At 56.3% G+C, this 25,090-nt stretch overlaps 1 protein-coding gene across 1 annotated transcript in view; it reads left to right on the top strand.

Moving 5' to 3' along the window:
* The window catches only part of LOC134347860 (acid-sensing ion channel 2-like), a 77,012-nt gene that overhangs the window by 39,425 nt on the left and 12,497 nt on the right, over positions 1 to 25,090 (top strand). The window contains 1 exon segment of the mRNA XM_063050430.1: positions 20,084 to 20,234. Within this exon segment, the coding sequence (XP_062906500.1) occupies positions 20,084 to 20,234 (151 nt within the window).

Below are 25,090 nucleotides of genomic sequence, written 5' to 3'. Positions count from 1 at the left end.
TCCCCTCCCTCACTCCTAACCCCCTCTGTCCACCTCCCCACACTCCAAACCCTCTCTGTCCAATTCCCACATTCCTAACCCCCTCTGTCCCCTCCCCTCACTCCAAACCCCTCTCTCCACCTCCCCACATTCCTAAACCCCCATCCCTTCCCCACACTCCTAACCCCCTGTCCCTTCCCCACATTCCTAAACCCCCATCCCATCACTCACTCCTCAGCCCCTCTGTCCCCTCCCTCACTCCTAACCCCCTCTGTCCCCTCCCCACACTCCTAACACCCCGTCCCCTTCCCTCATTCCTAACCCCCTCTGTCCAACTCCCACATTCCTAACCCCCTCTGTCCCTTCCCACACTCCTAACCCCCTCTGTCCACCTCCCCACACTCCTAACCCCCTCTGTCCACCTCCCCACACTCCTAACCCCCTCTGTCCACTAACCACATTCCTAACCCACTCTGTCCGTTCCCACACTCCTATCCTCCTCTGTCCCCTTCCCACATTCCTAACCCCCTCCATCCCCTCTCTCACTCCCAACCACCTCTGTCACCTCCCCACACTCCTAACCCCCGCTCTCCACCTCCCCACATTCCTAAACCCCCATCCCTTCCCCACACTCCTAACCCCCTGTCCCCTCCCCACATTCCTAACCCCCCATCCCATCTATCACTCGTAACCCCGTCAGTGCCTTCCCTCACTCCACACCCCCATGTCCCCTCCCCACACTCCAAACCCTCTGTCCAATTCCCACATTCTTAACCCCCTCTGTCCCCTTCCCTCTCTGCTAACCCACTCTGTCCTCTCCCCACACTCCAAACCCTCTCTGTCCCCTCCCCACACGCCTAAGCCCCTCTGTCCCCTCCCCTCACTCCAAACCCCTCTCTCCACCTCCCCACATTCGTAAACCCCCATCCCTTCCACACACTCCTAACCCCCTGTCCCCTCACTCACTCCTAACCCCCTCTGTCCACTTCTCTCTCTGCTAACCTCCTCTGTCCAATTCCCACACTCGGAACCCCCTCCGTCCAATTCACAGACTCCTAACTCTTTCGGTCCCCTCCCTCACTCCCAACCCCCTCTGTCACCTCCCCACACTCCTAACCCCCTCTGTCCCCTTCCCACACTCCTATGTCCACCTCCCCACAGTCCTAACCCCCTCTGTCCACATCCCCACACTCCTAAACCCCTCTGTCCAATTCCCACATTCCTAACCCCCTCTGTCCCTCCCACACTCCTAACCCCCTCTGTCCCCTCCCTCACTCCTAACCCCCTCTGTCCACCTCCCCACACTCCTAACCCCCTCTGTCTCCTTCCCACACTCCTATGTCCACCTCCCCACAGTCCTAACCCCCTCTGTCCACCTCCCCACACTCCTAACCCCCTCTGTCCAATTCCCACATTCCTAACCCCCTCTGTCCCTCCCACACTCCTAACCCCCTCTGTCCCCTCCCTCACTCCTAACCCCCTCTGTCATCTCCCCACACTCCTAAACCCCCCTATCATCTCCCCACACTCCTAACCTCTCTGTCCAATTCCCACACTCCTAACCCCCTCCGTCCCCTCCCTCACTCCCAACCCCCTCTGTCACCTCCCCACACTCCTAACCCCCTCTGTCCCCTCCCCACATTCGTAACCCCTTCAGTCCCCTCCCTCACTCCTAACATCCCCCGTCACCTCCCCACACTCCTATGTCCACCTCCCCACACTCCTAACCCCCTCTGTCCCCTCCCCACATTCGTAACCCCTTCAGTCCCCTCCCTCACTCCTAACACCCTCTGTCACCTCCCCACACTCCTAACCCCCCGTCACCTCCCCACACTCCTATGTCCACCTCCCCACACTCCTAACCCCCTCTGTCCACCTCCCCACACTGTAACCCCTTCTTCCAATTCCCACATTCCTAACCCCCTCTGTCCCTTCCCACACTCCTAACCCCCTCTGTCCCCTCCCTCACTTCTAACCCCCTCTGTCACCTCCCCACACTCCTACACACCTCTGTCCCCTCCCCACATGCCTAAGCCCCTCTGTCCCCTCCCCTCACTCCAAACCCCTCTCTTCACCTCCCCACATTCGTAAACCCCCATCCCTTCCCCACACTCCTAACCCCCTGTCCCCTCCCCACATTCCTAACCCCTTCTGTCCCCTCCCTCATTCCAAACCCCCTCTGTCCCCTCCCTCACTCCTAACCCCCTCTGTCCCCTCCCTGACTACTAAGCCCCTCTGTCCCCTCCCTCGCTCCTAACCCCCTCTGACCAACTCCCCACACTCCAAACCCTCTCTGCCAATTCCCACATTCCTAACCCCCTCTGTCCCTCCCACACTCCTGACCCCCTCTGTCCCCTCCCTCACTCCTAACCCCCTCTGTCCCTTCCCTCACTCCTAACCCCCTCTGTTCAACTGCCACATTCCTAACCCCCTCTGTCCCTTCCCACACTTCTAATCCCCTCTGTCACCTCCCCACACTCCTAACCCCTTCTGTCCCCTCCCCACATTCCTACCCCTTTTGTCCCCTCCCTCATGCCTAACCCCCTCTGTCCTCTTCCCTCACTCCTAACCTCCTCTGTCCCCTTCCCACACTCCTAACCCCCTCCGTCCCCTCTCTCACTCCCAAACCCCTCTGTCACCTCCCCACACTCCTAACCCCCGCTCTCCACCTCCCCACATTCCTAAAAGCCCATCCCTTCCCCACACTCCTAACCCCCTGTCCCCTCCCCACATTCCTAACCCCCATCCCATCACTCACTCGTAACCCCCTCAGTCCCCTCCCTCACTCCTAACCCCCATGTCCCCTCCCCACACTCCTAAACCCTCTCTGTCCAATTCCCACATTCCTAACCCCCTCTGTCCCCTTCCCTCTCTGCTAACCCACTCTGTCCTCTCCCCACACTCCAAACCCTCTCTGACACCCTCCCCACACGCCTAAGCCCCTCTGTCCCCTCCCCTCACTCCAAACCCCTCTCTCCACCTCCCCACATTCGTAAACCCCATCCCTTCCCCACACTCCTAACCCCCTGTCCCCTCCCCACATTCCTAACCCCTTCTGTCCCCTCCCTCACTCCTAACCCCCTCTGTCCCCTCCCTCACTCCTAAACCCCTCTGTCCCCTCCCCACACTCCAAACCCTCTCTGTCCAATTCCCACACTCCTTACCCCCTCTGTCCCTCCCACACTCCTGACCCCCTCTGTCCCCTCCCTCACTCCTAACCCCCTCTGTCCCCTCCCTCACTCCTAAACCCCTCTGTCCCCTCCCCACACTCCTATGTCCACCTCCCCACACTCCTAACCCCCCTGTCCCCTCCCCACATTCCTAACCCTTTCTGTCCCCTCCCTCACTCCTAACCCCCTCTGTCCCTTCCCTCACTCCTAACCCCCTCCGTCCCCTCCCTCACTCCCAAACCCCTCTGTCACCTCCCCACACTCCTAACCCCTCTGTCCCCTCCCCACATTCCTAACCCATTCTGTCCCCTCCCTCACTCCTAACCCCCTCTGTCCCCTGCCTCACTACTAAGCCCCTCTCTCCCCTCCCTCACTCCTAACCCCCTCTGACCACCTCCCCACACTCCAAACCCTCTCTGTCCAATTCCCACATTCCTAACCCCCTCTGTCCCCTCCCACACTCCTAACCCCCTCTGTCCCTCCCACACTCCTAACCCCCACTGTCCCCTCCCTCACTCCTAACCCCCATGTCCCCTCCCCACACTCCAAACCCTCTCTGTCCAATTCCCACATTCCTAACCCCCTCTGTCCCCTTCCCTCTCTGCTAACCCACTCTGTCCTCTCCCCACACTCCAAACCCTCTCTGACACCCTCCCCACACTCCTAACCCCTACTGTCCCCTCCCTCACTCCTAACACCCTCTGTCACCTCCCCACACTCCTAACCCCCCGTCACCTCCCCACACTCCTATGTCCACCTCCCTACACTCCTAACCTCCTCTGTCCACCTCCCCACACTGTAACCCCCTCTTCCAATTCCCACATTCCTAACCCCCTCTGTCCCTTCCCACACTCCTAACCCCCTCTGTCCCCTCCCTCACTTCTAATCCCCTCTGTCACCTCCCCACACTCCTACACCCCTCTGTCCCCTCCCCACTTTCCTAAACCCTTCTGTCCCCTCCCTCACTCCTAACCCCTTCTGTCCCCTCCCTCACTCCTAACCCCCTCTGTCCCCTCCCTCACTCCTAACCCCCTCTGTCCACCTCCCCACACTCCTAACCCCCTCTGTCCACCTCCCCACACTCCTAACCCCCTCTTCCAATTCCCACATTCCTAACCCCGTCTGTCCCTTCCCACACTCCTAACCCCCTCTGTCCCCTCCCTCACTCCTAACCCCCTCTGTCCCCTCCCTCACTCCTAACCCCCTCTGTCACCTCCCCACACTCCTAACCTCTCTGTCCAATTCCCATACTCCTAACCCCATCCGTCCCCTCCCTCACTCCCAACCCCCTCTGTCACCTCCCCACACGCCTAACCCCCTCTGTCCCCTCCCCACATTCCTAACCCCTTCTGTCCCCTCCCTCACTCCTAACCCCCTCTGTCCCCTCCCTCACTCCTAACCCCCTCTGACCATCTCCCCACACTCCAAACCCTCTCTGTCCAATTCCCACACTCCTTACCCCCTCTGTCCCTCCCACACTCCTAACCCCCTCTGTCCCCTCCCTCACTCCTAACACCCTCTGTCACCTCCCCACACTCCTAACCCCCCGTCACCTCCCCACACTCCTATGTCCACCTCCCCACACTGTAACCCCCTCTTCCAATTCCCACGTTCCTAACCCCCTCTGTCCCTTCCCACACTCCTAACCCCCTCTGTCCCCTCCCTCACTCCTAAACCCCTCTGTCACCTCCCCACACTCCTAACCCCCTCTGTCACCTCCCCACACTCCTAACCCCTGCTCTCCACCTCCCCACATTCCTAAACCCCCATCCCTTCCCCACACTCCTAACCCCCTGTCCCCTCCCCACATTCCTAACCCCCCATCCCATCACTCACTCGTAACCCCCTCAGTCCCCTCCCTCACTCCTAACCCCCATGTCCCCTACCCACACTCCAAACCCTCTCTGTCCAATTCCCACGTTCCTAACCCCCTCTGTCCCCTTCCCTCTCTGCTAACCCACTCTGTCCTCTCCCCACACTCCAAACCCTCTCTGTCCCCTCCCCACACGCCTAAGCCCCTCTGTCCCCTCCCCTCACTCCAAACCCCTCTCTTCACCTCCCCACATTCGTAAACCCCCATCCCTTCCCCACACTCCTAACCCCCTGTCCCCTCCCCACATTCCTAACCCCTTCTGTCCCCTCCCTCATTCCAAACCCCCTCTGTCCCCTCCCTCACTCCTAACCCCCTCTGTCCCCTCCCTCACTACTAAGCCCCTCTGTCCCCTCCCTCGCTACTAACCCCCTCTGACCACCTCCCCACACTCCAAACCCTCTCTGTCCAATTCCCACATTCCTAACCCCCTCTGTCCCCTCCCCTCACTCCAAACCCCTCTCTCCACCTCCCCACATTCATAAACCCCCTTTCCTTCCCCACACTCCTAACCCCCTTCCCCTCCCCACATTCCTAACCCCCTCTGTCCCTCCCACACTCCTGACCCCGTCTGTCCCCTCCCTCACTCCTAACCCCCTCTGTCCCTTCCCTCACTCCTAACCCCCTCTGTCCAACTGCCACATTCCTAACCCCCTCTGTCCCTTCCCACACTTCTAATCCCCTCTGTCACCTCCCCACACTCCTAACCCCTTCTGTCCCCTCCCCACATTCCTACCCCTTTTGTCCCCTCCCTCACACCTAACCCCCTCTGTCCTCTTCCCTCACTCCTAACCTCCTCTGTCCCCTTCCCACACTCCTAACCCCCTCCGTCCCCTCTCTCACTCCCAACCCCCTCTGTCACCTCCCCTACAGTCCTAACCCCCGCTCTCCACCTCCCCACATTCCTAAACCCCCATCCCTTCCCCACACTCCTAACCCCCTCTGTCCCCTCCCCACATTCCTAACCCCTTCAGTCCCCTCCCTCACTCCTAACCCCTTCTGTCCCCTCCCTCACTCCTAACCCCCTCTGTCCCCTCCCTGACTCCTAAGCCCCTCTGTCCCCTCCCTCACTCCTAACCCCCTCTGTCCACCTCCCCACACTCCAAACCCTCTCTGTCCAATTCCCACATTCCTAACCCCCTCTGTCCCCTCCCCTCACTCCAAACCCCTCTCTCCACCTCCCCACATTCATAAACCCCCTTCCCTTCCCCACACTCCTAACCCCCTTCCCCTCCCCACATTCCTAACCCCTTCTGTCCCCTCCCTCACTCCTTACCCCCTCTGTCCCCTCCCTCACTCCTAACCCCCTCTGTCCCCTCCCCACACTCCTATGTCCACCTCCCCACACTCCTAACACCCCGTCCCCTTCCCTCATTCCTAACCCCCTCTGTCCAACTCCCACATTCCTAACCCCCTCTGTCCCTTCCCACACTCCTAACCCCCTCTGTCACCTCCCCACACTCCTAGCCCCCTCTGTCCCCTCCCCACATTCCTAACCCCTTCTGTCCCCTCCCTCACTCCTAACCCCCTCTGTCCTCTTCCCTCACTCCTAACCTCCTCTGTCCCCTTCCCACACTCCTAACCCCCTCCATCCCCTCTCTCACTCCCAACCACCTCTGTCACCTCCCCACACTCCTAACCCCCGCTCTCCACCTCCCCACATTCCTAAACCCCCATCCCTTCCCCACACTCCTAACCCCCTGTCCCCTCCCCACATTCCTAACCCCCCATCCCATCTATCACTCGTAACCCCGTCAGTGCCTTCCCTCACTCCACACCCCCATGTCCCCTCCCCACACTCCAAACCCTCTGTCCAATTCCCACATTCCTAACCCCCTCTGTCCCCTTCCCTCTCTGCTAACCCACTCTGTCCTCTCCCCACACTCCAAACCCTCTCTGTCCCCTCCCCACACGCCTAAGCCCCTCTGTCCCCTCCCCTCACTCCAAACCCCTCTCTCCACCTCCCCACATTCGTAAACCCCCATCCCTTCCACACACTCCTAACCCCCTGTCCCCTCACTCACTCCTAACCCCCTCTGTCCCTTCCCTCACTCCTAACCCCCCTGCCCCTCCCCACACTCCTAACCCCCCGTCACCTCCCCACACTCCTTACCCCTTCTGTCCCCTCCCTCACTCCTAACCCCCTCTGTCCTCTTCCCTCACTCCTAACCTCCTCTGTCCCCTTCCCCCACTCCTAATCCCCTCCGTCCCCTCTCTCACTCCCAAACCCCTCTGTCACCTCCCCACACTCCTAAACCCCTCTGTCCCCTTCCCACACTCCTATGTCCACCTCCCCACACTCCTAACCCCCTCTGTCCACCTCCCCACACTCCTAACCCCCTCTGTCCAATTCCCACATTCCTAACCCCCTTTGTCCCCTCCCCACACTCCTAACCCCCTCTGTCCACTCCCTCACTCCAAACCCCTTCTGTACCCTCCCCACAATCCTAACCCCTTCTCTCCTCTCCCTCACTCCTCACCCCCTCTGTACCCTTCCCACACTCCTAACCCCCTCTCTCCACCTCTCCGCATTCCTAATCCCCCAACCCTTCCCCACACTCCTAACCCCCTGTCCTGCCCCCAGATTCCTAACCCCCCTGTCCCATCACTCACTCCTAACCCCCTCTGTCTCATTCCCACACTCCTAACCCCCCTCTCCACCTCCCCACATTCCTAAACCCACATCCCTTCCCCACACACCTAACCCCTCTCTGTTCCCTCCCCACATTCCTAACTCCTTCTGTCCCCTCCCTCAATCCTAAGCTACTCTGTCCCCTTCCCACATTCCTAACCTCTTCTGTCCTCTTCCCTCACCCCTAACCCCCTCTGTCCTCTGCCCTCACTCCTGACCTCCTCTGTTCCATCCCACATTCCCAACCCCCTCTGTCACCTCGACACACTCCTAACCCCCTCTGTCCACTTCCCTCTCTTCTAACCCCTTCTGTCCAATTCCCACACACCTAACCCTCTCCGTCCTCTCCCTCACTCCCAACCCCCTCTGTCACCTCCCCACACTCCAAACCCCCTCTGTCCCCTTCCCACACTCCTAACCCCCTCTGTCCACCTCCCCACACTCCTAACCCCCTCTGTCCAATAACCACATTCCTAACCCACTCTGTCCGTACCCAGATTCCTAACCACCTATGTCCCCTTCCCACATTCCTAACCCCCTCTGTCCAATTCCCACACGTCTAACCACCTCCATCCCCTCCCTCACTCCCAACCCCCTCTGTCCCCTCCCTCACTCCTAACCCCCTCTGTCCCCTTCCTCACTCCTAACCCCTCCCCTCTGTCCACCTCCCTACACTCCTAACCGCCTCTGTCCAATTCCCACACTCCTAACCCCCTCTGTCCCCTCCCCTCACTCCAAACCCCCTCTGTCACCTCCCCACACTCCTAACCCCCCTCTGTCACCTCCCCACCCTACTAACCACCTCTGTCACCTCCCCACACTCCAAACCCCCTCTGTCCCCTTCCCACACTCCTACCCCCTCTCTCCACCTCCCCACATTCCTAAACCCCCATCCCCTCCCCACATTCCTAACCCCTTCTGTACCCTCCCCACATTCCTAACCGCTTCTGTCCCCTCCCTCACTCCTAACCCCCTCTGTCACCTCCCCATATTCCTGACCCCTTCTGTCCTCTCCCTCACTCCTAACCCTCTCTGTCCCCTCCCTCACTCCCAACCCCCTCTGTCCCCTCCCCACATTCCTAACCCCCTCTGTCCCCTTCCCACATTCCTAACCCCCTCTGTCCTCTTCCCTCACTCCTAACCCCCTCTGTCCTCTTCCCTCACTCCTACCCCCCTCTGTTTCCTACCCACATTCCTAACACCCTCTGTGCAATTCCCACACTCCTAACCACCTCCGTCTTCTCCCTCACTCCCAACCCCCTCTGCCACCTCCCCACACTCCTAACCCCTTCTGTCCCTCCCCACACTCCGAACCCCTTCTGTCCCCTCCCTCACTCCTAACCCTCTGTGTCCCCTTCCCACACTCCTAACACCCTCTCTCCACCTCCCCACATATGTAAACCCCCATCCCTTCCCCACACTCCTAACTCCCTCTCTCCACCTCCCTACATTTCTAAACCCCCATCCCTTCCCCATACTCCTAACCCCCCTGTCCCCTCCCCACATTCCTAACCCCTTCTGTCCCCTCCATCACTCCTAACCCCCTCTGTCCTCTTCCCACACTCCTAACCCCCTCTGTCCAATTCCCACATTCCTAACCCCGTCTGTCACCTCCCCACACTCCTAACCCCCTCTGTCCAATTCCCACATTCTTAACCTCCTCTGTTCCTTCCCACACTCCTAACCCTCTCTGTCCCCTTCCCACATTCCTAACCCCCTCTGTCCTCTTCCCTCACTCCTACCCCCTCTGTTTCCTCCCCACATTCCTAACACCCTCTGTGCAATTCCCACACTCCTAACCACCTCCGTCTTCTCCCTCACTCCCAACCCCCTCTGCCACCTCCCCACACTCCTAACCCCTTCTGTCCCCTCCCTCACTCCTAACCCTCTGTGTCCCCTTCCCACACTCCTAACACCCTCTCTCCACCTCCCCACATATCTAAACCCCCATCCCTTCCCCACACTCCTAACTCCCTCTCTCCACCTCCCTATATTTCTAAACCCCCATCCCTTCCCCATACTCCTAACCCCCCTGTCCCCTCCCCACATTCCTAACCCCTTCTGTCCCCTCCCTCATTCCTAACCCCCTCTGTCCTCTTCCCACACTCCTAACCCCCTCTGTCCAATTCCCACATTCCTAACCCTCTCTGTCCCTTCCCACACTCCTAACCCCGTCTGTCACCTCCCCACACTCCTAACCCCCTCTGTCCCCTCCCCACACTCCTAACCCCCGCTGTCCAATTCCCACACTACTAACCTCTTCCATCCCCTCCCCTCACTCCAAACCCCCTCTGTCACCTCCCCACACTACTAACCCCCTCTGTCCCCTCCCCACATTCCTGACCCCTTCTGTCCCCTCCCTCACTCCTAACCCCCTGTGTCCTCTCCCTCACTCCTAACCCCTCCCCTCTGTCCACCTCCCCACACTCCTAACCCCCTCTGTCCAAGTCCCACACTCCTAACCCACTCTGTCCCCTCCCCACATTCCTGACCCCTTCTGTCCCCTCCCTCACTCCTAACCCCCTCTGTCACCTCCCTCACTCCTAACCCCCTCTGTCCACCTCCCCACACTCCTAACCCCCTCTGTCCAATTCCCACATTCTTAACCCCCTCTGTTCCTTCCCACACTCCTAACCCTCTCTGTCTTCCCACATTCCTAACCCCCTCTGTCCTCTTCCCTCACTCCTAACCCCCTCTGTCCTCTTCCCTCACTCCTACCCCCCTCTGTTTCCTCCTCACATTCCTCACACCCTCTGTGCTATTCCCATACTCCAAACCACCTCCATCTTCTCCCTCACTCCCAACCCCCTCTGCCACCTCCCCACACTCCTAACCCCTTCTGTCCCTCCCCACACTCCTAACCCCTTCTGTCCCCTCCCTCACTCTTAACCCTCTGTGTCCCCTTCCCACACTCCTAACTCCCTCTCTCCACCTCCCCACATTTCTAAACCCCCATCCCTTCCACATACTCCTAACCCCCCTGTACCCTCCCCACATTCCTAACCCCTTCTGTCCCCTCCCTCACCCCTAACGCCGTCTGTCCTCTTCCCACACTCCTAACCCCCTCTGTCCAATTCCCACATTCCTAACCCCCTCTGTCCCTTCCCACACTCCTAACCCCGTCTGTCCAATTCCCACACTCCTAACCCCCTCTGTCCAATTCCCACACTCCTACCCACTGTCCCCTCCCCACACTCCTAACCCCCTCTGTCCTCTTCCCACACTCCTAACCCCCTCTGTCCAATTCCCACATTCCTAACCCCCTCTGTCCCTTCCCACACTCCTAACCCCGTCTGTCACCTCCCCACACTCCTAACCCCCTCTGTCCAATTCCCACACTCCTACCCACTGTCCCCTCCCCACACTCCTAAACCCCTCTGTCCAATTCCCACACTCCTAACCCCCTCCATCCCCTCCCCTCACTCCAAACCCCCTCTGTCACCTCCCCACACTACTAACCCCCTCTGACCCCTCCCCACATTCCTGACCCCTTCTGTCCCCTCCCTCACTCCTAACCCCCTCTGACCACCTCCCCACACTCCTAACCCCCTCTGTCCAATTCCCACATTCTTAACCCCCTCTGTTCCTTCCCACACTCCTAACCCTCTCTGTCCCCTTCCCACATTCCTAACCCCGTCTGTCCAATTCCCACATTCCTAACCATCTCTGTCCTCTTCCCACATTCCTAACCCCGTCTGTCCTCTTCCCTCACTCCTAACCCCCTCTGTCCAATTCCCACATTCTTAACCTCCTCTGTTCCTTCCCACACTCCTAACCCTCTCTGTCCCCTTCCCACATTCCTAACCCCCTCTGTCCTCTTCCCTCACTCCTACCCCCTCTGTTTCCTCCCCACATTCCTAACACCCTCTGTGCAATTCCCACACTCCTAACCACCTCCGTCTTCTCCCTCACTCCCAACCCCCTCTGCCACCTCCCCACACTCCTAACCCCTTCTGTCCCTCCCCACACTCCGAACCGCTTCTGTCCCCTCCCTCACTCCTAACCCTCTGTGTCCCCTTCCCACACTCCTAACACCCTCTCTCCACCTCCCCACATATCTAAACCCCCATCCCTTCCCCACACTCCTAACTCCCTCTCTCCACCTCCCTACATTTCTAAACCCCCATCCCTTCCCCATACTCCTAACCCCCCTGTCCCCTCCCCACATTCCTAACTCCTTCTGTCCCCTCCATCACTCCTAACCCCCTCTGTCCTCTTCCCACACTCCTAACCCCCTCTGTCCAATTCCCACATTCCTAACCCCCTCTGTCCTTTCCCACACTCCTAACCCCGTCTGTCACCTCCCCACACTCCTAACCCCCTCTGTCACCTCCCCACACTCCTAACCCCCTCTGTCCTCTTCCCTCACTCCTAACCCCCCCGTCACCTCCCCACATTCCTAACCCCTTCTGTCCCCTTCCTCACTCCTAACCCCCTCTGTCCCCTCCCTCACTCCTAACCCCCTCTGTCCTCTTCCCTCACTCCTAACCCCCTCTGTCCTCTTCCCTCACTCCTACCCCGTCTGTTTCCTCCCCACACTCCTAACACCCTCTGTCCTCTTCCCTCACTCCTACCCCGTCACCTCTCCACATTCCTAACCCCCTCTGTCCAATTCCCACACTCCTAACCACCTCCGTCTTCTCCCTCACTCCCAACCCCCTCTGTCACCTCCCCACACTCCTAACCCCTTCTGTCCCTTCCCCACACTCCTAACCCCTTCTGTCCCTCCCTCACTCCTAACCCCTTCTGTCCCCTCCCTCACTCCTAACCCCCTCTGTCCTCTTCCCACACTCCTAACCCCCTCCGTCCCCTCCCTCAGTCCCAACCCCCTCTGTCACCTCCCCACACTCCTAACCCTGTCTGTCCCCTCCCCACATTCCTAACCCCTTCTGTCCCCTCCCTCACTCCTAACCCCCTCTGTCCCCTCCCCACTCTCCTAACCCCCTCTGTCACCTCCCCACACACCTAACCCCCTCTGTCCCCTCCCCACACTCCTAACCCCCTCTGTCCAATAACCACATTCCTAACCCACTCTGCCCCTTCCCACACTCCTAACCTCCTCTGTCCCCTTCCCACATTCCTAACCCCCTGTGTCCCCTCCCTCGCTCGTAACCCCTCCCCTCTATCCACCTCCCCACACTCCTAACCCCCTCTGTCCAAGTCCCACACTCCTAACCCCCTCCGTCCCCTCTCCTCACTCCAAACCCCCTCTGTCACCTCCCCACACTACTAACCCCCTCTGTCCCTTCCCCACATTCCTGACCCCTTCTGTCCCCTCCCTCACTCCTAACCCCCTCTGTCCCCTCCCTCACTCCTAACCCCCTCTGTCCACCTCCCCACACTCCTAACCACCTCTGTCCTCTTCCCTCACTCCTAACCCCTCTGTCCTCTTCCCTCACTCCTACCCCCCGTCATCTCCCCACATTCCTAACCCCCTCTGTCCAATTCCCACACTCCTAACCACCTCCGTCTTCTCCCTCACTCCCAACCCCCTCTGTCACCTTCCCACACTCCTAACCCCTTCTGTCCCCTCCCCACATTCCTAACCCCTTCTGTCCCCTCCCTCACTCCTAACCCCCTCTGTCCTCTCCCTACACTCCTAACCCCCTCTGTCACCTCCCCACACTCCTAACCCCCTCTGTCCAATTCCCACACTCCTAACCCCCTCCATCCCCTTCCCTCACTCCAAACCCCCTCTGACACCTCCCGACACTACTAACCCCCTCTGTCCCCTCCCCACATTCCTGACCCCTTCTGTCCCCTTCCTCACTCCTAATCCCCTCTGTCCCCTCCCTTACTCCTAACCACTCCCCACACTCCTAACCCCCTCTGTCCAATTCCCACACTCCTAACCCCCTCCATCCCCTCCCCTCACTCCAAAACCCCTCTGTCACCTCCCCACTCTCCTAACCCCCGTCCCCTCCCTCACTCCTAACCCCCTGTGTCCTCTCCCTCACTCCTAACCCCTCCCCTCTGTCCACCTCCCCACACTCCTAACCCCCTCTGTCCATGTCCCACACTCCTAACCCCCTCTGTCCAATTCCCACACTCCTAACCCCCTCCATCCCCTCCCCTCACTCCAAAACCCCTCTGTCACCTCCCCTCACTCCAACCCCCTCTGTCACCTCCCCACACTACTAACCCCCTCTGTCCCTTCCCCACATTCCTAACCCCTTCTGTCCCCTCCCTCACTCCTAACCCCCTCTGTCCTCTTCCCACACTCCTAACCCCCTCTGTCCAATTCCCACATTCCTACCCCCCTCTGTCCCTACCCACACTCCTAACCCCGTTTGTCACCTCCCCACACTCCTAACCCCCTCTGTCACCTCCCCACACTCCTAACCCCCTCTGTCCCCTCCCCACACTCCTAACCCCCTCTGTCCAATTCCCACACTCCTGACCCCCTCCATCCCCTCCCCTCACTCCAAACCCCCTCTGTCACCTCCCCACACTACTAACCCCCTCTGTCCCCTCCCCACATTCCTAACCCCCTCTGTTCCTTCCCACACTCCTAACTCCCTCTGTCACCTCCCCACACTCCTAACCCCCTCTGTCCTCTTCCCTCACTCCTAACCCCCCGTCACCTCCCCACATTCCTAACCCCTTCTGTCCCCTCCCTCACCCCTAACCCCCTCTGTCCCCTCCCACATTCCTAACCCCCTCTGTCTCCTTCCCACATTCCTAACCCCCTCTGTCCCCTTCCCACATTCCTAACCCCCTCTGTCCTCTTCCCTCACTCCTAACCCCCTCTGTCCTCTTCCCTCACTCCTACCCCCCTCTGTTTCCTCCCCACACTCCTAACCCACTCTGTCCTCTTCCCTCACTCCTAACCCCCTCTGTCCTCTTCCCTCACTCCTACCCCCGTCACCTCCCCACATTCCTAACCCCCTCTGTCCAATTCCCACACTCCTAACCACCTCCGTCTTCACCCTCACTCCCAACCCCCTCTGTCACCTCCCCACACTCCTAACCCCTTCTGTCCCCTCCCTCACCCCTAACCCCCTCTGTCCCCTCCCACATTCCTAACCCCCTCTGTCTCCTTCCCACATTCCTAACCCCCTCTGTCCCCTTCCCACATTCCTAACCCCCTCTGTCCTCTTCCCTCACTCCTAACCCCCTCTGTCCTCTTCCCTCACTCCTACCCCCCTCTGTTTCCTCCCCACACTCCTAACCCCCTCTGTCCTCTTCCCTCACTCCTACCCCCGTCACCTCCCCACATTCCTAACCCCCTCTGTCCAATTCCCACACTCCTAACCACCTCCGTCTTCTCCCTCACTCCCAACCCCCTCTGTCACCTCCCCACACTCCTAACCCCTTCTGTCCCCTCCCCACACTCCTAACCCCTTCTGTCCCTCCCACACTCCTAACCCCCTCCATCCCCTCCCCTCACTACTAACCCGCTCTGTCCCCTCCCCACATTCCTAACCCCCTCTGTTCCTTTCCACACTCCTAACTCCCTCTGTCACCTCCCCACACTCCTAACCCCCTCTGTCCTCTTCCCTCACTCCTAACCCCCGTCACCTCCCCACATTCCTAACCCCTTCTGTCCCCTTCTTCACTCCTAACCCCCTCTGTCCCCTCCCTCACTCCTAACCCCCTCTGACCCTTCCCACATTCCTAACCCCCTCTGTCCTCTTCCCTCACTCCTACCCCCGTCACCTCCCTACATTCCTAACCCCTTCTGTCCCCTCCGCACATTCCTAACCCCTTCTGTCCCCTCCCCACACTCCTAACCCCCTCTGTCCAATTCCCACACTCCTAACCCCCTCCATCCCCTCCCCTCACTCCAAACCCCCTCTGTCACCTCCCCACTCTCCTAACCCCCCGTCCCCTCCCTACATTCCTAACCCCTTCTGTCCCCTCCGCACATTCCTAACCCCTTCTGTCCCCTCCCTCACTCCTAACCCCTTGTGTCCTCTCCCTCACTCCTAACCCCTCCCCTCTGTCCACCTCCCCACACACCTAACCCCCTCTGTCCATGTCCCACACTCCTAACCCCCTCTGTCCCCTCCCCTCACTCCAACCCCCTCTGTCACCTCCCCACACTACTAACCCCCTCTGTCCCTTCCCCACATTCCTAACCCCTTCTGTCCCCTCCCTTACTCCTAACCCCCTCTGTCCTCTTCCCACACTCCTAAACCCCTCTGTCCAATTCCCACATTCCTACCCCCCTCTGTCCCTTCCCACACTCCTAACCCCGTTTGTCACCTCCCCACACTCCTAACCCCCTCTGTCACCTCCCCACACTCCTAACCCCCTCTGTCCAATTCCCACACTCCTACCCACTCTGTCCCCTCCCCACACTCCTAACCCCCTCTGTCCAATTCCCACACTCCTAACCCCCTCCATCCCCTCCCCTCACTCCAAACCCCCTCTGTCACCTCCCCACACTACTAACCCCCTCTGTCCCCTCCCCACATTCCTAACCCCCTCTGTTCCTTCCCACACTCCTAACTCCCTCTGTCACCTCCCCACACTCCTAACCCCCTCCATCCCCTCCCCTCACTCCAAACCCCCTCTGTCACCTCCCCACACTACTAACCCCCTCTGTCCCCTCCCCACATTCCTAACCCCTCTGTTCCTTCCCACACTCCTAACTCCCTCTGTCACCTCCCCACACTCCTAACCCCCTCTGTCCTCTTCCCTCACTCCTAACTCCCTCTGTCACCTCCCCACATTCCTAACCCCTTCTGTCCTCTTCCCTCACTCCTAACCCCCTCTGTCCTCTTCCCTCACTCCTACCCCCATCACCTCCCCACATTCCTAACCCCCTCTGTCCAATTCCCACACTCCTAACCACCTCCGTCTTCTCCCTCACTCCCAACCCCCTCTGTCATCTCCCCACATTCCTAACCCCTTCTGTCCCCTCCCTCACTCCTAACCCCCTCTGTCCCCTCCCTCACTCGTAACCCCCTCTGTCCCCTTCCCACATTCCTAACCGCCTCTGTCCCCTTCCCACATTCCTAACCCCCTCTGTCCTCTTGCCTCACTCCTAACCCCCTCTGTCCTCTTCCCTCACTCCTACCCCCCTCTGTTTCCTCCCCACACTCCTAACCCCCTCTGTCCTCTTCCCTCACTCCTACCCCCGTCACCTCCCCACATTCCTAACCCCCTCTGTCCAATTCCCACACTCCTAACCACCTCCGTCTTCTCCCTCACTCCCAACCCCCTCTGTCACCTCCCCACACTCCTAACCCCTTCTGTCCCCTCCCCACACTCCTAACCCCCTCTGTCCTCTTCCCTCACTCCTAACCCCCTCTGTCCTCTTCCCTCACTCCTACCCCCCTCTGTTTCCTCCCCACACTCCTAACTCCCTCTGTCACCTCCCCACACTCCTAACCCCCTCTGTCCTCTTCCCTCACTCCTAACCCCCCGTCACCTCCCCACATTCCTAACCCCTTCTGTCCCCTCCCTCACTCCTAACCCCCTCTGTCCCCTCCCTCACTCCTAACCCCCTCTGTCTCCTTCCCACATTCCTAACACCCTCTGTCCTCTTCCCTCACTCCTAACCCCCTCTGTCCTCTTCCCTCACTCCTACCCCCATCACCTCCCCACATTCCTAACCCCCTCTGTCCAATTCCCACACTCCTAACCACCTCCGTCTTCTCCCTCACTCCCAACCCCCTCTGTCATCTCCCCACATTCCTAACCCCTTCTGTCCCCTCCCTCACTCCTAACCCCCTCTGTCCCCTCCCTCACTCGTAACCCCCTCTGTCCCCTTCCCACATTCCTAACCGCCTCTGTCCCCTTCCCACATTCCTAACCCCCTCTGTCCTCTTGCCTCACTCCTAACCCCCTCTGTCCTCTTCCCTCACTCCTACCCCCCTCTGTTTCCTCCCCACACTCCTAACCCCCTCTGTCCTCTTCCCTCACTCCTACCCCCGTCACCTCCCCACATTCCTAACCCCCTCTGTCCAATTCCCACACTCCTAACCACCTCCGTCTTCTCCCTCACTCCCAACCCCCTCTGTCACCTCCCCACACTCCTAACCCCGTCTGTCCCCTCCCCACACTCCTAACCCCCTCTGTCCTCTTCCCTCACTCCTAACCCCCTCTGTCCTCTTCCCTCACTCCTACCCCCCTCTGTTTCCTCCCCACACTCCTAACCCCCTCTGTCCTCTTCCCACACTCCTAACCCCCTCCGTCCCCTCCCTCAGTCCCAACCCCCTCTGTCACCTCCCCACACTCCTAACCCTGTCTGTCCCCTCCCCACATTCCTAACCCCTTCTGTCCCCTCCCTCACTCCTAACCCCCTCTGTCCCCTCCCCACACTCCTAACCCCCTCTGTCACCTCCCCACACACCTAACTCCCTCTGTCCCCTCCTCACACTCCTAACCCCCTCTGTCCAATAACCACGTTCCTAACCCACTCTGCCCCTTCCCACACTCCTAACCTCCTCTGTCCCCTTCCCACATTCCTAACCCCCTGTGTCCCCTCCCTCACTCCTAACCCCTCCCCTCTGTCCACCTCCCCACACTCCTAACCCCCTCTGTCCAAGTCCCACACTCCTAACCCCCTCCGTCCCCTCTCCTCACTCCAAACCCCCTCTGTCACCTCCCCACACTACTAACCCCCTCTGTCCCTTCCCCACATTCCTGACCCCTTCTGTCCCCTCCCTCACTCCTAACCCCCTCTGTCCCCTCCCTCACTCCTAACCCCCTCTGTCCACCTCCCCACACTCCTAACCACCTCTGTCCTCTTCCCTCACTCCTAACCCCCTCTGTCCTCTTCCCTCACTCCTACCCCCGTCACCTCCCCACATTCCTAACCCCCTCTGTCCAATTCCCACACTCCTAACCACCTCCGTCTTCTCCCTCACTCCCAACCCCCTCTGTCACCTTCCCACACTCCTAACCCCTTCTGTCCCCTCCCCACATTCCTAACCCCTTCTGTCCCCTTCCTCACTCCTAACCCTCTCTGTCCTCTCCCCACACTCCTAACCCCCTCTGTCACCTCCCCACACTCCTAACCCCCTCTGTCCAATTCCCACACTCCTAACCCCCTCCATCCCCTACCCTCACTCCAAACCCCCTCTGACACCTCCCCACACTACTAACCCCCTCTGTCCCCTCCCCACATTCCTGACCCCTTCTGTCCCCTCCCTCACTCCTAGCCCCTCTGTCCCCTCCCTCACTCCTAACCCCCTCTGTCCACCTCCCCACACTCCTAACCCCCTCTGTCCACCTCCGCACACTCCTAACCCCCTCTGTCCAATTCCCACATTCCTAACCCCCTCTGTTCCTTCCCACACTCCTAACCCCCTCTGTCACCTCCCCACACTCCTAACCCCCTCCGTCCTCTTCCCTCACTCCTAACCCCCCGTCACCTCCCCACATTCCTAACCCCCTCTGTCCAATTCCCACACTCCTAACCACCTCCTTCCCCTCCCTCACTCCTAACCCCCTCTGTCACCTCCCCACACTACTAACCCCCTCCGTCCCTTCCCTGCACTTCAACCCTCCTCTGCCTCCCCCACACTCCTACCTCCTCTCTTTGTCCACGTACCTCAGGGCTCAGGGCCATTCCTGGTTGTGGTGTAGGAACAGAACGAGCGGAATCTTGGAAAATTACAACACTGGAAGCCATTTGGCCCATCACCTTGATACTCTTGTAGCGGAGCTCTCCAGTGACCCCACTTCCAGCACTGGGTTTTGAACAGACTTCACCCCTTCGCCCCACCCACGCCAGTTTTGTGCCTCATTGGCCGTAAATCTCCATTTCAGTCTGCCCTCACCACCTTCGGTTCAGGGAAGGGAGGGCAGCCCAGCCTCTCATCACGGCTATAATCACAAGGGTCAGGCACCTTCCCCTCTATGCCCCCTCCACAGCGATCACACACTCGTGGCACCCTTAATGTTCCCGGTTTTAGCATAACATGTCTACTAAATCTTGTATCCTGTGAGCCTTTATATAACTTCATTACTAACTTGTCCTGCTAGCTTTAAGAGTCTGTGGGTGTGCACTGCAAGGTCCCTCCACCCCTCCCAGCCTCTTCCCATTCATTGTCATCCTTCCCCAGATTTATCATCGTATATTTATCAACTGAGCAGACCATCACTTTTCTCCAATGGTTTAAAGCCGTAAAGTCTCACTGTCATCACATGGCTGGTTGTTAGTTCATCTGCAGACTTCCTCCTCGTGCACCCTATGCTAAAGTGTAATGTATTTAGTAGACCCCAAGCGCACAAGTCCTGAGCTGTGGAATTTCACAGGTGAGTCTTTCAGTCCTGAAAACAGCTGGAAGCCATTCCCTTACGCTCCCTGCCCCAGCACCAGTTTTGAATCTGATTTGCCCCTCCCTTGGACCTGGTTAAAAGCCGTACTGTTATTTGGGTAAATCAACGAGAACCCCAGCTTCATTAGCACTTCTCAGAGTATGATTCTTACTCAGCAGCTATAGGGACGATCTCTCTCTGTCTCTACCCTTCCAGATACTCTACCTTCCACCTCCATGGGGCGACTGCAGAGCAACCTCTCTGAATTCTGGTTTCTTCAGCACCTACAGTATCACGGCATGCAGGATCGACTGTGAGACGCGGTACCTCGTGGAGAACTGTAACTGTCGCATGGTACATATGCCAGGTACAGTGGGAGGTAGCCACCCCAACTCCCACCAACCTCACCCCAGCCTCTATCAGCCCTGACCTCATTCTTTTTTCCCAGAGCCCTGACACCCATCTCAACCTCTTGTGACTCCTTACTGGCCTTGTTGTGATGTTCCTGAGATCCAACCCTTTCCTAATGAGGTGGTGACTGCCCCAAGTCTCGACAAATAGGGCAGATAGAGGAGCATCAATTGATGTATTATACTTAGATTTCCAGAAGGCATTGGATAAAGTCACACATAAAAGTTTACTGCATAAGAGTGCTTGGAGGTGATTTCATCTTTAATTAGTTTGGATTGGGAAGGAAAACAGACAATTAGAATAAATGTATTCTCTTTGGCTTAGCAATCAGTGACAAGTCATGTGTAACAGGGGTGAATGTTGGGCCCTGGACTATTAAAGATATTATGGATGAGGGGACCATGCCAAGTTTGCTGACGATACAAAGACAGATGGGCTAGCAAGAGGCGGATACAGAAATCCTAAAAAGTGATGTAGGAAACAATTTGTGGAAAAATGTGAGGTTATGGTTCCTTAAAGCTGTCATATCTTGTGGGGGGGGGAGTGGGGATAAGTTCCCACTACTTTTTAAATGCTCCCAATGGTGTGCATCAAAAATCGCGCTGACAATGAAGTCCAGCTTGTGTCCTTCAAATGTGGCTTAGCTACTAAGCCCGGCAGAACTGTTCTGACTGACAAAGGTGAGTTACTGGCACCTTAAGACCAGTTGCTTTGAGCAGATGGGGCTTGTCAGCCATAGTTGGCAGCTCTTCTGGAAGATGAAAAACTCTGATCTCAAACGTCCGCTGCCTTGCAGCTATACCTACTCATGGGGAAGGTATCAGGAATAAACCTGAGGAAAAATCCTGAGCTGGAGTCACTAAGGCAGTTCTTCATTCAGCTCAATGCTGACTAGCAACCCCAGTGTGCTGCTAATGCCCAACTGTAGTAGTCTCTGCCTTTCCTTTGGATTCATCAGCTGCGTGGAGGGGGAGCCTGCTACATGGGCAACAGCTTGTTCACCACATCGTATTGCCTTGGCTTGTGTACTGGTTAGCACGATGTGATTACAGTTCGGGGCATCAGAGTTCAGAGTTCAATCCCAGCATCCTTTGTAAGGCGATTGTACGTCCCCTTTATAGTGAGTATAATGGTATAGTGAGTAATTGAGAAGGATTGTGGGACATTGGCATCTACGTTCAAAGATCGTATCGCGCAAGTTGATAGGGTGGTTAAGAAGAGGTATGGTGTGCTGGCCTTAATTAGTCGGGGGTTGAGTTCAAGAGCCATGAGGTAATGTTGCAGCTCTGTAAAACTCTGGTTAGACCACACTTGGAGTACTGTGTTCAATTCTGGTCACCTCATTATGGGAAGAATGTGGAATCTTTAGAGAGGGAGCAGAGGAGATTTACCAGGGTGCTGCCTGGATTAGAGAGCGTGTCTTATGAGGTAAGGTTGAGTGAGTTCAGGCTTTTCTTTTTGCAGCAAATGAAGATGAGAGGCGATTTCATAGAGATGTGCAGTGGATTCCAGTTAATTGGGACACACCGGGACCAGTATATTTTGGCCCAACTAAGCGGCTGCCAAAGTTTCATGGAAATTGTTAAAAAGGTATTAAAAAGAAACAAACTACTGTTTAACTGAATAACAAATTAAGTATTTAAATGAAAAACAGATGAAATTAGAACTACTACAGCACTATAAAACTGTGTATATGTTCCTAATAATTATTGACAGAGGAAGTAATCCAGAGTGCATTGCTGTGTTCTTTTGATTGACTGTAAATGAGCAAAATCAGTGCAGACATCTAGTGTAGATAATGGACTTCCTTCATACAATCCTTTTGATAATTGCATTCTCCAAATCTTCATTTTCATTGTGACATTCAAGATGATTGTCGATATCTTCAAATTCTTCATAGTTCCTAACTTGTTGAAACAGTGAAATCGTTTCATTTTCACTCCTCACAGTTTCTGGCATCTCCAAGCCTGAATGCTTGAAATCATAATGAGCAAAACAGTTCTGACATGTTGTACTGCTTATTTCTCACCAACCATCAGTGGTAAAAATTACTGCGTTTTGGATACAAACACACGCATCTTACGCTATTTAAAAACTCTTCTCTCTGGGCATGGTGTAGTGTCTAATGGCCATGTAAGTGCACATGATTGGCGCTAATTAGAAACTGTTCGGCAAGTCTCCTGTCCCGATTAAGCCGCATAGTACCCCATATAAACAAAGGGAATCATGGCTATTTTCATGATTACTTTTCGTTCTTTAAGAGTTGGCCCAAATAAGCAGCTGCCCCGATTAATCATTGGCCTAATTAACTGGAATCCACTGTATAGGATTACTGGAGGCATTGATCGAGTGGACAGTCAGCACCTTTTAACCCAGGGTAGCAATGTCAAATGCCAGAGACATCCATTTACGATGAATGGAAGAAAGTTCAGGGAGATGTAGCCAGAAGGTTTTTTCTTTTACGCAGAGGGTGGTGGGTGTCTGTAACTCACTGCCAGGGGTGTTGGTAGAGGCTGAAACAATAGGGATATTTAAGAGGCCATTAAACACATGTATATGAGAGAAAATGGAGGGTTATGGGCCGAGTATTGGGAAAGGCCTACATTGATCATGGAGTAGGTTAAAAGGTCAGCACAACATCATGGGTCGAAAAGCCCATACTGTGCTGTACTATTCTAATTTAATTTCTTGAATTTAAATTCTCAGCGGCCCCAGATGGGATTTGAAGGCATAAATATTTATTTCAGTGGTGAGGGGTAGAAATGGAGCTAGGTTTTGCTGCATCTTCACAGGGCAATGGTGAGGCCAGACCCAGACACCCGTGTACTGTATTTACATGCTTGTGCTGGGAGGCTGTGCTGAGTAGGGTCACTGGGTCCATCCCATGGTCAAGAGGTTGGTGGTATAAGGGAGGTTGGACTAATACTCAGTGGGGTTGGGAAGAATGACAGTGGATGTTATTGAGACAAAGGGTGGGGGGAAATTGACAGAATGGGAGGGTATCCCCCACTGGGAGTTTTGAGTACTGGGGGAATTAGTTTAGAATGAGGTTGTTCCCCATTTCAGATTGAGATGGAGGTGGGATTCTCTTCCAGGGTCTGTGGAAGCGGATTCTCTGAATACTGTATATCTGAGGAGAGGTTTCTTTGGAGAATTAAAGGGGAGAGAGCAGGGAAGTGGTGCTGAGGTCAAGGTCAATCCCACAATGAGAGAGCAGACTCTGGGCTCCTGCTGTGTCGGTTGAGTGTATCCATTCCCAGTCAAGTCCTGAAAGAGAACATGGAACAGTACAACATTGGACAGGCCATTTGTCCCACAGTGTTCTCCTATTCTCCATTCCCTTCATATTCATGTGTCCATCTTAAAATTTCTTAAACCCCACCAAACTGTCTGCTTCCACTACTTCCCCGGTAACCTATCCCAGTTTAACACTCCCCATGTTAAAACAAAACTTGCTCCTCACGTCATCTTTAAATATCCCCTCTCTATCCTTAGAAGCATGTTCTTTGGTGTTTGACATTTCTCCCCTGTGGAAAAGATTTGGTCTACCTTATCTATGCCTCTCACCTGATCTCCCTATGCATCAAACATAGTGAATATTCCAATATCCCAAACTCTGACTGTGCCCAAAACAACCCCGATCTCACATTGACCTTCTGTCCTCTCCAACCCTTCCACTCTACTGACCTTTCAGACTAGGTTAACTAATAACGCCCTTGGAATCCTGACCTCTCTCCTTGAACTCAGCCTTTCTTCTGTGACCCTATACCTCTCTGCTCCCTGACCCAGTATCTCCAAGCATGGCTGAGCTGCTGGGATGTATTATCGGGCACTATACAAATACCAACTGTGGTTGTTGAGTTCCTTGCGGGTGCTGGAAGTTCGGAAAGCCTCTGAAGCTGCCTTCATGTAAGTATCATCACAAAGAAGGCACAACAGTGCCTTTACTTTCTTAGAAGTTTGCATAGATTCGATATGTCACAAAAACTTTGACAAACTTATATAGTATAACACACTGTAAGGTTTCACTGCTGATGTAATGGCTTCTCTGTAATGTTCCACTGCTGAGCTCATGGTTTCTCTGTAGCAGCAATGTTTGGGTTATGACTAAAGATAATGGGGCATGCTAGCCCATGAGCGGGATGTTGTTCTTTCTTGTGCATGGGATAGATCCTCTCAGAGGGTGACAGACTCCGGCTGACAAATGCAACGGGCCTCAACCCGGTGCCCTGATCCTGATACAGGACGCCCCCTAAACCCTCTCGGCTGGCATCCATGTGCAGGATCAGGGCACCAGGTTGAGGCCCGTTGCATTTGTCAGCCGGAGTCTGTTGCCCTCTGAGAAAATCTGTCCCATGCACAAGAAAGAACAACATCCTGCTCATTGGTTAGCATGTCCCCTTATCTCTAGTCATAACCCAAACATTGCTGCTACAGAGAAACCATTACCTCAGCAGTGGAACATTACAGAGAAGCCATTACATTAGCATTGAAACCTTACGGCATGTTACAATAGATTTACAGTGGGGAGTATCTTGACTGGTTGCATCACAGCACGGTATGGAAACACCAATGCCCAGGAATAGAAAGTTCTACAGAAAGTAGTGGGCACAGCCCCATACATCACAAAAGAGCCCTCCCCACCATTGAGTACATTTACATTGAGCACTGCTGCAAGAGAGCAGCATCCATCATTAAAGACCCCCACTTTCTAGTCCATGCTCTCATTTCGCTATCATTGGGAAGGAGGTACAGAAGCTTTAGGTCCCACGCCACAAACCTCAGGAGCAGTTATTATCCTATAACCATCAG

Source organism: Mobula hypostoma, chromosome 1, assembly GCF_963921235.1.
Source record: "Mobula hypostoma chromosome 1, sMobHyp1.1, whole genome shotgun sequence".
NCBI classification, from domain to species: Eukaryota; Metazoa; Chordata; class Chondrichthyes; order Myliobatiformes; family Myliobatidae; genus Mobula; species Mobula hypostoma.
The sequence above is the reverse complement of the archived record's forward strand: the minus strand, read 5'-3'. Positions and strand labels throughout refer to the sequence as shown.